The 12,319-nt window shown below is 54.0% G+C and overlaps 5 protein-coding genes across 5 annotated transcripts; all 5 read right to left on the reverse strand.

Annotated features, from left to right (window-relative positions):
- Nucleotides 1–337: 337 nt before the first annotated feature.
- Nucleotides 338–1,875, reverse strand: J4E78_009024 (uncharacterized protein; the record flags this gene model as incomplete). Its single annotated transcript, XM_049369622.1, has 4 exons — nt 338–624; nt 722–1,123; nt 1,172–1,783; nt 1,830–1,875. The coding sequence occupies 4 exons, from the start codon at nt 1,873–1,875 to the stop codon at nt 338–340; spliced, it is 1,347 nt and encodes a 448-aa protein (XP_049218583.1).
- A 716-nt stretch (nt 1,876–2,591) lies between these two features.
- HSP90 (heat shock protein 90) lies at nt 2,592–4,694 on the reverse strand (the record flags this gene model as incomplete). Its single annotated transcript, XM_049369623.1, has 1 exon — nt 2,592–4,694. The coding sequence occupies one exon, from the start codon at nt 4,692–4,694 to the stop codon at nt 2,592–2,594; it is 2,103 nt and encodes a 700-aa protein (XP_049218584.1).
- Nucleotides 4,695–5,711: 1,017 nt separating this feature from the next.
- J4E78_009026 (uncharacterized protein) lies at nt 5,712–7,585 on the reverse strand (the record flags this gene model as incomplete). Its single annotated transcript, XM_049369624.1, has 2 exons — nt 5,712–7,510; nt 7,579–7,585. The coding sequence occupies 2 exons, from the start codon at nt 7,583–7,585 to the stop codon at nt 5,712–5,714; spliced, it is 1,806 nt and encodes a 601-aa protein (XP_049218585.1).
- An 808-nt stretch (nt 7,586–8,393) lies between these two features.
- On the reverse strand, nt 8,394–9,353 carry J4E78_009027 (uncharacterized protein; the record flags this gene model as incomplete). Its single annotated transcript, XM_049369625.1, has 2 exons — nt 8,394–8,474; nt 8,589–9,353. The coding sequence occupies 2 exons, from the start codon at nt 9,351–9,353 to the stop codon at nt 8,394–8,396; spliced, it is 846 nt and encodes a 281-aa protein (XP_049218586.1).
- A 573-nt stretch (nt 9,354–9,926) lies between these two features.
- On the reverse strand, nt 9,927–11,629 carry J4E78_009028 (uncharacterized protein; the record flags this gene model as incomplete). Its single annotated transcript, XM_049369626.1, has 3 exons — nt 9,927–11,349; nt 11,405–11,487; nt 11,576–11,629. 3 exons carry the CDS (start codon nt 11,627–11,629, stop codon nt 9,927–9,929), a joined length of 1,560 nt encoding a protein of 519 aa, XP_049218587.1.
- Between the last annotated feature and the right edge of the window lie 690 nt (nt 11,630–12,319).

Below are 12,319 nucleotides of genomic sequence, written 5' to 3' on the forward strand. Positions count from 1 at the left end.
GAGCATTAGAACAGCTTTGGGAAGGCGTAGAGGAGATGTTGGTAAGCTAACAGTACTGTAATGATGACAACAATTTACATAGACATACATGCGATAATATCAGGTTTCCTTGCTATCCCCCTCCGCCATGCACGGAATCTGCTTTCAACCCCTCCTCCTCAACAACATCAGCCTTCACGTTCGCTTCCCCTTCTCCTCCTTCTTCGCGCACGCCATCGCCCTCTTTGGCGTCTTCTTCTTTAGTTTTCTCTTCCTGTCCCACCTCCAACTCCTCCACATCCTCATCTTCCTCATCACCCTCCTCAACCCCCACCAACCACCTCTCAACCTTGCACCTTCATTTCTCCTTGTCCTCTCCATACCCTGTAATCCCGCCCAGCAGGCCACCTACACCCTTTCCTACACCACCCAGTGTACTGCCTACGCCACCAATCACATCGCCCTTGCCGAGCTTACTAACGCCGTCGCCGACGCCGCTGGTGATGCCGCCAACAGCGTTGTTAGCACCTTTGCCTACGTTGCCGACGACGCCGCCGACAGGGCCGCCGACAGTGTTACCCAGGCCAGCGAGACCGTCGCCGACGGTGTTGCCGACGCCTTTGCCTACGCCTGTTACTGTGTTGCCTGTGGAGGTGTGTTAGTAGGGGCGTTCAGACATATACGACAAGCGCATATCGACGTAGCGAAGTAAGAGCATGAGATAGGAAAAAGGGGAACATACCAACACCACTGCTCGCCCCAGCAACAGTCCCCTTCGCATCACCCCTACCAATCGCCCCCGTCGTCTTACTAACCGTGCCCTGCAGCCCCTTGGTCGCAGACCCAACCGTATAATACGCGTTATCCACCGCGCCCGTCGCCGTCTTACCCACATTATCAGTTACATGCTTGACCGGCTTGCCCACACCACCCGGCAACTTATCAAGGCCCTTGCCCGCATACCCCGTCACGCCACCAACCGTATTATTCACACCCGTAGTCACAGAATCGGTAACGGTGTTCAAACCCCCCGTCGTCGTCCCAACAGTCTTGTTCAGCGTGCCCGTAGCCGTGTTAACACTTTTACCCACGATACCCGGCTGTTTCTTCGCGGTAGCGATGGTAGACTGGGGGGTAGGTTGGCCTGGAGCGGGATGAGCTAGTATTACGTCAAGAGGGGTTGGGTAAGTACCGTCGATGTTTACTTTGGTGGGCGCTGTGCCGTCGGGGTTTACCTTGGTGGGTGTGCGCTTGACGGGGCTTGCTTTCGCTGCCGGAGTGGTCTTTGCTGCGGGCGTCGATGCAGCCGTCGCTGTCTTCTTCACGGGCGCTTTGCTGACTGCGCTTGCGGGCTGCGATTGCGCGGCACCGGTTGTGGGGTTCTTGCGTATGGGCAGCGGCTTTGTGGTGCCGAGGGGGGTGCGTTGGCGGGCGGGCTTGGAGGCTTCGCTGACGGGTGTTTTGCCTGTCGTGACGGGCGTTTTCTTTACGGGTGTGGTGGTAGAGGCGGGCTTGCTTGCTGAAGCAGCGGTTACCGGCTTCTTTACTGGTGTTGAGGATGCTGCTGGGGTCGCTTTCACGGGCGTGGTCTTTGCTGGAGTTGAAGCCGACGCGCCGGCTGCATTGAGCTTCCGCGGTACTCTCTTTACTGGTGCAGCAGCTGATCCTGCGGTATCCGTAGCTGTCGCAACAGGCTTCTTCACAGGGGTAGCTTTAGTAGCCGACGTCGCTGTCTTTGCCGGAGTCGTAGAAGCCGGCTTCGTCGCGGTCGATCCAGCGACTTTGGAAATGTTTCCAACACTTGCTGAGCGCGCATTAGTCCCCGTCTTTTACATCATCTACCAACATACATTGCAGCGCAGCATTCTGCTGCTTGAGTTGGTCCACGGCCGACATATCGAAATAACAACAATGTAAGCTTTAGGAAGTTGGTGCTGGAACGTCAAGGTATCGTAATGACAGCGAAAAGGGAGGACAGAATCTAGTAGTCTATGGTCCTGTACCAAGAAACCGCGTTCTAGACATCTTGAACGCGGCTCCGTCCTACGTCATGCACGCTCCTCATCCCTGCTGTTGTGGAGGTACGAAACGGCCCAGGCTTGTGGAGATTCCTGTTTTTCGGACACGGGACGATCGCCGTTGCATGGGTTGGACCCTGACGTTGTGAGATGCGTCGCAACACCAAACTGGCATCTGTCAAATCTGACATCTTTCAAACAGGGCGCACAGTTAGTGAGGGATGACGGAAAAATGTGAGTAGTCTTGAGACGGTCGGTGGCTAGCTGGTATGGTGGACTACGCCCAGCCGCGTCGACCAGCAAGGCTGTGAATCAACACCACAAAAGCAAAAGCAACATCAAAAGCACAGTCAAGATTGTTTGAACATTTCATCATTCATGAAAACTACCCAGAGGCAAGTCTACGTAAGATACATTTCGGGATATCCATTACTCGTGATGCATAAAGTACCACCACTCTAAGACGCCATCGAAGATTAAGCTTCGTGTTACCATGCAAGTGAGGTGTAGAAAGTGAAAGAAAGCCATGACACATGAAAGGGATATCAGAGCGCCGACCAAACTTTTCAAAACCAGTCAAGACGGGCGATGCGCTTAGTCGACCTCCTCCATGGCGCTCTCGCCAGCCGCTGCGGGTGCCTCGGCGGCTTCGGTCTTCTCTTGCTCGGTCTCGACCTCCTCGTCGACGTTCAGGCCGAGGGAGACAAGCTTGTGGATGCGCTCAGCGTACTGGACGGGCTCGTCAATGGTGAAACCAGAGACAAGGAGCGAGGTCTCGAAGAGAAGCAGGGTGATGGACTTGACGGTGCGGTCATCCTCACCATCGGCCTCGACCTTGCGCTTCAGCTCCTTGATGATGGCGGACTTGGGTGAGATCTCGAAAGTCTTCTTGGAAGACATGTACGAGCTCATGGAGGTGTCACGGAGAGCCTGGGCCTTCATGATACGCTCCATGTTGGCTGACCAACCGAACTGGCCGGTACGGATAGCGCAAGGTGAGCCGACAAGCTTGTGGGAGACGACAACCTTCTCGACCTTGTCACCGAGGACAGTCTTGAGGCTCTTGGCGAGACCCTCGAACTCCTTCTCCTCAGCCTCACGCTCCTTCTTCTCCTCCTCGGACTCCTCAAGCTCGAAGTCCTTGGTGATGTCGACGAGCTTCTTGCCGTCGAACTCCTTGAGCTGAGTCATGGCGTACTCGTCAATGGGGTCAACAAGGAAGAGAACCTCGAAGCCCTTGTCCTTGAGGGTGTCGAGGAAGGGCGACTTCTGGACAGCCTTGAGCGACTCGCCAGTGATGTAGTACATCTGCTTCTGGTGCTCAGGCATGCGGGTGACGTAGTCGGTAAGCGAGGTCTGCTCCTCACCAGACTTGGTGGAGTTGAAGCGGAGCAGCTTGGCGAGGGAAGCGCGGTTCTGCGAGTCCTCGTGGATACCGAGCTTGATGTTCTTGCCGAAGGCAGAGTAGAACTTGTCGAACTGCTCACGGTCCTCAGCGATCTCGTTGAAGAGCTCGAGGGTCTTCTTGACGATGTTCTTGCGGATGACCTTCATGATCTTGTTCTGCTGGAGGGTCTCACGGGACAGGTTGAGGGGAAGGTCCTCAGAGTCGACGACACCCTTGACGAAGCTGAGCCACTCGGGGATCAGGTCGGTGGCGTCGTCAGTGATGAAGACACGGCGGACGTAGAGCTTGATGTTGTTCTTGGTCTTCTTGGTCTCGAACAGGTCGAAGGGAGCGCGCTTGGGGACGAAGAGGATGGCGCGGAACTCGAGCTGACCCTCAACGGAGAAGTGCTTGACGGCAAGGTGGTCCTCCCAGTCGTTGGAGAGGGACTTGTAGAATGAGGCGTACTCCTCGGTGGTGATGTCCTGAGGGTTGCGAGTCCAGATGGGCTTCTGCTTGTTGAGCTCCTCCTCCTCGATCTTGGACTCCTTGACCTTCTTGGTCTTCTTCTCCTTCTTCTCCTCGTCGTCGTCGACCTCCTCGACCTTGGGCTTGTTATCGTCGCCCTCGGTGGTCTCCTCGGCGGCGTCCTCATCCTCGACCTCCTTCTCGGTCTCCTTCAGGACGTGAAGGTAGATGGGGTATGAGATGAACTCGGAGTGCTTCTTGACGACCTCCTTGATCTTGGACTCGTTGAGGTAGTCCATCTGCTCATCCTTGAGGTGGAGGATGATCTTGGTGCCGCGGCCGATCTGCTCGCCCTCGGTGTCCTCGGTGATCTTGAAGGTGCCACCGGCGCTGGACTCCCAGACGTACTGCTCGTCATCGTTGTTCTTGGAGACGACGGTGACGCGGTCGGCGACGAGGTATGCGGAGTAGAAACCAACACCGAATTGACCAATCATGGAGATGTCGGCACCGGCTGACAGCGCCTCCATGAACTGCTTTGTGCCGGAGCGGGCGATCGTACCCAGGTTGTTGATGAGGTCGGCCTTGGTCATACCGATACCGCTATCTTGGATGGTGAGGGTCTTGGCCTCCTTGTTGGGGATGATGTCGATGCGGAGATCCTTGCCGCTGTCGAGCTTGCTTGGGTCTGAGAGGGCTTCATATCGGATCTTGTCGAGGGCGTCGGAGGCGTTGGAGATGAGTTCTCGCAGGAAGATCTCCTTGTTTGAGTAGACGGTGTTGATGATGAGGCCGAGCAGCTGAGAGATCTCAGCCTGGAACTCGAAGGTCTCCCCAGACATGGTGGCGGTTGTGTGGGTGTTGAGCTGTGAAAGAAGAGTCAGTCTGGGCTCAATGGTACTAGGCTGACGTGACAGGCGGGTGGGCGAGTGTGGGGAAGACGTACAGTTAGGCGGGGTAGTTCGGTTGCTGAGCTCTTCTAATGCGCGTGGGTAAGAGCAAGCAGAGCGACGTCGATGTCTGTGTAGTGGCAGTGGGAGAGAGCAATTCGATGAAGAAAAAGTAGTGGGAGGAGTCGAGTTTGGGGCTGATATAGTCTTTGGTGGAGCTCGAGAATCTTCTAGACAGAGCGGCAGAAACGCAGAGAAGGCCGCGGCTAAGCCAATCACGGTGGGGCGCGCCTTCCAATTGCGCCTCACCGCCAAACGCGCCTTCCCCGGCAACGTCTAGTAGCGAGGGGCAGAACAATCGCGACGTTGTCGATGCACTCACGAATTGCTTGTCCCGCCGGCGACACGCGCATAATTTACTTCTAGAAACCTCGCTTCTATTATTGTCACCGTCTCGATGGAGAGCACGAGCTTCCTCGGCGGCCGTCGCAGCTTCCCCTCACGAGCGCGCGCAGAAGCTCAGAGCATCAGCCTCGCCTGGACAGTCTCAAGCACCTGGGTAGTCTCGTCCAGCCTTGCGCATTGCTGAACTTGCATAGCTGCCTACATGCTCGCTCCGCCACAGCAATCGCTACTGCTGCCTACTCGCAGTGCAGCAAACCACAGCTTGGTCCACAAATCATCGCTGGTGCCTTCGCCCGGCTTCCCAGCAAGCTCCGCGCGCTCACCTTCACCACCCGATACCGCCGCCTTTCACCACGCTCGAATAACAACGTTGGATGCGAGATGTCGGCTGGATGAAGGTGTGATGTAGGAATAACCAGGAGCGCCAAACATGGCTGGACTACAAGAGTGACATGATGTAAAGGTAGGTGCGGAGTCTATTGTCACAAGGACCCCAAGACCCTCAACTGCATTGGAGAACAAGGTAGGAGGGGTTCCCCCTAAATTACGAATACATACCGCCCATCAAAAAGGCTCCGTCTGCCAGAAATCCAAGTTCGTAGGCGCAACCTGACCCAAAAACGTCTCGTCAAACCCAAATCCATAAGAACCAATCAAATCGTACATGTTATACTCGTTCCCCGCCGTCACATCTACACCCTCATCATTGCGCACCGTAGCCGCTTTGACAGGATCAAACACAGTCGTGGCAGCAGGCGAAGCAGCCGGAAAGCCTCCCTGGGTCACAGACCCCGACGGCGTACCCGCAACATCCAGCCGTTTCAACAAATCATTGATGCCCTGGACAATATGCGTCGTGATGTGTTTCTCGTTCAGATTCTCCGCTACTTTCGCTAGGAAAGAAGAAGAGCGCCGCGATAAGGATAGGACTTGGTTGATATTGAAATTGAGGCCTAGGCCGACGGGTTCGGTTGCCCACTCGGGCGATTGCACTTGTGCCATGCCGCCCCAGGTCTTTGCCATTTTCAATAGGAAAGTAGCGCAGAAAGCGACCATGGTGTGCGTGAAGATGGGTACTGCTGTCATGGCCTTGCGCAGATCAGGCTCCTCGAAAATTAGAGTGAGGGTGCTGGTTGCGGCTGTGATGGCGATGTTGGCTGCTTCGCGGCGGTCGTAGGAGAGGGATTCGGATGTGGCTGCGCTGGGCGGAGGGAGAGCACGCAGCGCCAGGGAATTCAGTTGGAATCTGGCGAAGTGGTAGTATAGTACCACGCCTTTCGACGGGTAGGATCCGATGGATGGACTGTCAGCGGATCGGGCTTGCCACGCGAGCCGCCATTGCTCAATGGCGAAGTTGAAGAGGCGGAGTTGTTGGAAGTCGGGTTCCGTCAATGGTTGCTCTGGATCGCTGCCGTAGGCAATGTATGCTTCTGTCAGGATCTTGAACAAAGTGACCTGCGCTCCCAGTCTGATATCTCCCGGTGTCGTTTTCGGACTGTCGAGGAAATTTTCAATGTTCTTGATGGCAATGTCTTCGTGGACGATAGATGGTCGTCCATATGCGATGCTGAACTGCTTGTCGCAGACATACAATGCGTACCATAGACGCACGTTGTCGCGCTGGTCCTCGTGCCCTCGCATCAGCTTCTGGTACGACATATGCAGATTCATCTCGACAGCGTTTCTGACAGCCAGGCCAGCCAACTTCCAGCTCAAATTCGAGAGATAGAAAGCGGCAAGAGCCAGCGCGCGGATATCATCCAGATTCTGAGGCCGAGCGAGAAAGGCACTGTAGACTAATGAAACGAAGATGTTGTAGCACTTCTGCAGTGCTTCGTCTCGGCCAGGCGTGTGTAGTGCTGAGATGGTAAGCACAGCCGCAGTGAGAAGAGTGGACTGGCGACGGACTGCATCCAGAGAGTCATACGGGAAAAGTACACCAGCCCAGAGATAAAGCCGAATGTCCTGCATATACCGTCTGAACAGATCCTCAGCTTCCGGTAACGACACAATGCCTTGAGCTATGAAGTCTTCCTCCACAGAGTTGGAATTGGGCTTCCATCGCACGCTACTCCGAAGGTTCCGGATCCGGGTGAGGTCGTATAAGCTCTTCATGGGCGCTGTCACCAAGCCAGACTCTTCTCCAGACTCGCGTTCGACAGAGGTATCTCTCGTCATATCCATGGGCGGCGGAACAACGAACGTCGCATGTCCACTCTCGGACATGACGTTTGTCGGACTGATGGTCATGGTGCGTCCTGTTGAATGCGGCGGCGTGTCTTGACTAACTGGACTATCCAAGCCGGGCAGTTTGTTGTGCTGCAGCAGACGCTGCACCGCAGAGCGCAACTGCGACAACTCGGCTGTCGCATTTGATTTCCAACTGAAGTACTTAGCGACGGTGAAGAGAGCACGTGTGATATGAACCTACGCCGCATCTTCATCCAAAAGCCGTTGATTCAAATTATAAGGAACGCATTCCGTTCCGCTGCGCAAGCACTTTGCGCATTTCGCTTCATTGTCGACGGGCTCACATTTGATCTTGTGTCTTTTACACTCCGCACCTACAGCAACACATTGTAAGAAAAAAAAGAGAAGCAATGATGAAGTGGGGCGCGTCCATCGACTTACAAGCTCTAATTCTCGGCGTTCGTGGTGCAGGTCGGCGCCCATCCTCATGCTCCGCATCCTCACTCGGACGCTTCAGTGGAGACATATCCAAGGGGCCATGGCCATCGGAGCTGCAAGAGATGGAAATAGTCGGAGATCTTTTCGATTTTACTTGCGGGCTTAGAACACCGTGCTTCCGTTGCTTTCGTGCTCGTGACGTGCTGAGATTATTTGGGAGGCTAGCCAGCCATCCTGAGCGGGATCTGGCGCTTTGCCGCATGCGGTGGCGGGGTGGGGTTGTCAGCTCGAGTCGAGCCGTGTGTGAACTGCGTGTTCCCCACCGGCTTGCGTTCTTGCTATTAACCTCCCTTTCTACCTGGTATAAGAGCCGATGGATAAATCCGGAAAATCTCAGGGGTACGGTGGCTAGTAGTTGTGGCAAGGCGCACGCTTGTAGAAAGCGACGTAGACCTCGGGGTGCCTTGAAGACGATTTCACAGTTTGACTCAGCTTCACCTAGCTCATCCACGTATATCGTACGAACACTCTTTTTGCCATTGCCTACCTACAATGATCTCAATGGTGAGGTTCGAAGAAGCTGGCATTTATGATATCACCAGCCTCGTCAACAGAATCCTAACCCATGTCACCACCACCAGAATCATCTTCGTCATCGTCGAAGAAGCCAACCATATGAGCCATACTATCAAGGTAATGCTGTGGCCCGTGCATTTGTAGCTGGAGGCGTACAGTCCTGTGAATCACAGAACCATTGTGGCTGAGTTGATCACGTTGGGGGTTAGGAATGGCTTCGTCGGCTCCAGTTCTTACCGTTTGCCCAAACATGTCGTCAGAAATATGTGGACCGGCAGTGGAAGGAGCCTGCACACCTTCCCTCGCTCCAACCGGGACAATGCTACGGTTCACAGGCGTGATCATTATATTCTCGGCGATGCTGTTGGCCAAATCTATATCTTCGCGCGTGATGTAACCTGCGGCCAGCCCTTCCGCAAGGTCGCGAGCATCCAGGTAGCAGTCGATCGTAACTTCGTTCGCAAGCTCCGATGTACGTCTCTGCACAGTCTCGATCGCACTTTCAAGCAGATTGCCCACGAGTGGACCGATTGTAATGACCTGATGCGGAGTGAGCATTGAGATGAATGCCTCGTTTCGTGCCCCGGTAATGAAGTTCAAATCATCAGCTGAAAGACGTCCTAGGTGGACGGTACCGTGTGCATGCGGGTCATGGCCTGGGAATGTAGTATACGTAGGAAGATTGACGGGCTCCTGGGGTACACGTACGCCACCGTAGCAAAGTGTACGATCGATAGGGCAAGTGTTTAGATGAGGGTTACCGGACTTCCACCATGACTCGATGCAAGTTCGGTGGAAGAAGTGTTTGTCGCCACAGACCTTGGTGATAACGGCTTCCATCCCAGCCTGGTGATTCGTGTCGGGTGTATGTTCATCTGTTGAATCGTAGACAGGAGGCACGTCCTCTAATGACTCCTGGCAGATAGCACACTTCTCGCCAGAGGGCGAATAGCGAGCTTCGAGAGCGGTGGACAGCGTGAGGGTGTGTGGGCTGACCGTCATTGTTTTGCGTTGGGACTTTGTGATGGGCTGCGCTGATCAGGAGAAGAAACATGATCTTGTTCACACCCCACCGGGAAGGCTGTATTGTGAACGAAGTAACGTGAGTTGCGATCCGCCACATAGTATTCACCTACCGCTTTCTGTTATTTCACACTGTCTGACCGGTCTTTAGTGGAGGTCATCTTGTTCGATCATCGAGCAATGTGGATTGGGCGAATATGGAGTGGTATGGACGCACGATAATTATCGCTTGAATAGGTCAACTGATTGCTGTATGTAAAAGGCGCCGAGAAAAGAAGGTATATGCTCCTTCTCCGGTGCACCACAATGCAAAAGGAGATGATATGATTCAGTACGAGGTTGAGAACTGTGCCGCTTGCTCAGGTTCTGTGGGTGAAAGAAAAGGAAGCTATTTGCTCCAAATTTTTCTGAGAAATAAAATGTTGAACGAAAGTGGTGTGAACCTGGCGCAGCTGACCGTAAGCGCGACAGCCTTTGGAAGCTATCACGCTAGCGTGCTTAGTCATCGGCGCGTCTCTCGTTCGGCAGGCGTCATCCGGCACCAGCCCTCCTTCATCGAACGCAATCGGGGTGCAACTCATGAACATGCTCCTCCCTACCCAGCTCTGGTACTGTCACAATGTCCTCTAGTTCGCTATCCCCGTGTTTGGCTGGCAACTCATGAAAGGTCACACTTGTCAGCTCCGGAGCTGGATCTGGCGCGTCGTGAGCCCCCTTCTCTTCTACCAGCACCGTGCTCTGCTTCCGCATTCTTCTAGGTTTCCATACAAAAACCCATGCGCATAGGATGCAGAGTACGATCGCTGCTACGCAGCCCACGACGATCCCAGCTATCGCACCACCAGAGATGCCCTGCCCGCGGGCTACCTCGGAATCACGGTCAGCAGCTGGGATAGTTACTATATCAGCTTCCCCATCATCCCATCTCGCCGCGCTGACGTTGAATATGCCATTTTCGAAGTCAACGCCGATGTAAGCTTCTTGTAGGAACGCCCTACCAATGGCGTACTGGCTCTCATTATCAGCTCTTCGAATCGGGAAATAGTTCGTCGCATTCGCAAAGATTGGATACCCTGCCTGCAGATCGAAAGCCGCATATGGGATTTGAATCAAAGTAGTGTTGCCACCCGTGAAGGCGTTGGTACCAATAGTGAACGTCAAGGTGGGATTGAGTCCCCGAAGTCGATCCCTGGCCGAATCCCTGAGGACGTATCTGCCCGACCTCTCATGATACTCCAGACCGAATACGGACTCAAAGCGATCGCAGACAGACTTCGGAAGCCATATCTCTGGGATGGACGAATCGATCGGAGCAAGGATTCGCTCATTGTCAACCAGCGAAAGTGTTCCGTTCAATGAATCGGTTACTATGATATCCTGGAGACCGACTGTAAGAGCTCTGGACATGTCGGTGTTGATGTCGATTGTCAAGGGCTCTGATGCACGTGCAAGATCATAGCCTCCAAGAACGAGGCTGGCGGCTATCTTCGTTTTGCGATACGGGGCGCCAGCCTGATATCCATACGTCAGACTGGGTATATGACCATCATCCTTGAGAGCCGAGATCAAAGATGGCGAGCTGATTGTCTCTGAGAAGTTTAGTGACAGCGGCGACAGTCCCATCTGTCCGATCCAGAAGCCGGGCGAGGCATACGCGGTGACCGCCAGATGTTCCAATGTGAAGTTATACAGCGCAACACTATCAAACCCATGGAGGCCGTTCCCGGTGATTCCGTGGATCCTTCCCATTCCGAGTTCATAAAGACCAATGGCTTCCCAGGTCGACGACATGTTCGCTTGGAACCCAGGACTTGGACTTTGTTGGAACGGAGATGCACCGCGAGAGCTGCCGCACGAGGCTGATCCGCCTTGCAGTCTGACACACTCATCGGAAATCGGAAGCCAGATGTTCTGAGCCTGAGTCGCCGGTAGCACATTAAACGTTTGCGGTGGCGTCCCTACTTGAACCAGGAACCTATTATTGTCAGCTCAGGCCTGGATACATGTAAAACAAATTGCGGAAGACGTACGTTGACCAGCTTCCGTCGTTACCAAACCAGCCCCCTGACGCAGCGAGCGATAGTGCTTCCGCCATCTTTTCAAAGTCTCCAGGCTGTAAAGGATAATGGTATTTTGCAGGTGGCGGCGATTGAGAATAACAACAGAACTGCAATTCTCCGCATGCGTCGATGCGCCTATACTTGATTACTACCGGAGTTCTGCGGCTGGTCTCGCCCTTCTCCACAACCAGACATTCGATGATATGGTTGGTGGGCTATGTAAAGCCTTACACCATGTATCCTGCAGAGAAAATCAAAGTTTATCGTATTTCGCCGGATTAAGGCATTGGAGTACACTCTAGCCAACCACGACGGTCGTGCCCAGACCATGGTTGGGGGCCGGTCGCAAGGCTGAAAAATGCTGGCTGGTCGCCCACCGATCAGCTCACGCCATAGAAGATATCGTATCTAGCCGGCTCTCTTCGACCACTCGTCCTCATTTTGTCTAAGGCGTTGCTTGTAGGTTGATACATACATCGACAATCCCCAAGATCTCGTATATTTCAACATGTGGTGGTCCCTCGCGAACACAGAGTTACTGTGCCGGATGAGAGTGGTTGCACTTGCTGTTTTGCTCTTTTCAGGTAGCTTTCTGGCTAGAAATACATGATATAGACTAATGAGATACAGGTCCTGGCGTCGCGGTAAACTTTGCTCGTTCTTTGACACCAACATCGGAATGTCCCGCGTTCATTACTAGTCTCACCTACGTGTCGACTGTCACCTCAACCCCGACCGAATTTGCTACCCCTCCTCCAAACGTAGTTACTGTAACCGCTTCCATAATTGTCCACATCACCCCTTTCAAAAACGGCACAACATCGACCAGAACCGAGGTAGTGGGAGTTACATCCAACCAGGCAGTGCCAATTACATCCGATGAGG

This window comes from Alternaria triticimaculans, assembly GCF_023758025.1.
Source record: "Alternaria triticimaculans strain BMP 0046 chromosome Unknown scaffold_18, whole genome shotgun sequence".
NCBI lineage: Eukaryota > Fungi > Ascomycota > Dothideomycetes > Pleosporales > Pleosporaceae > Alternaria > Alternaria triticimaculans.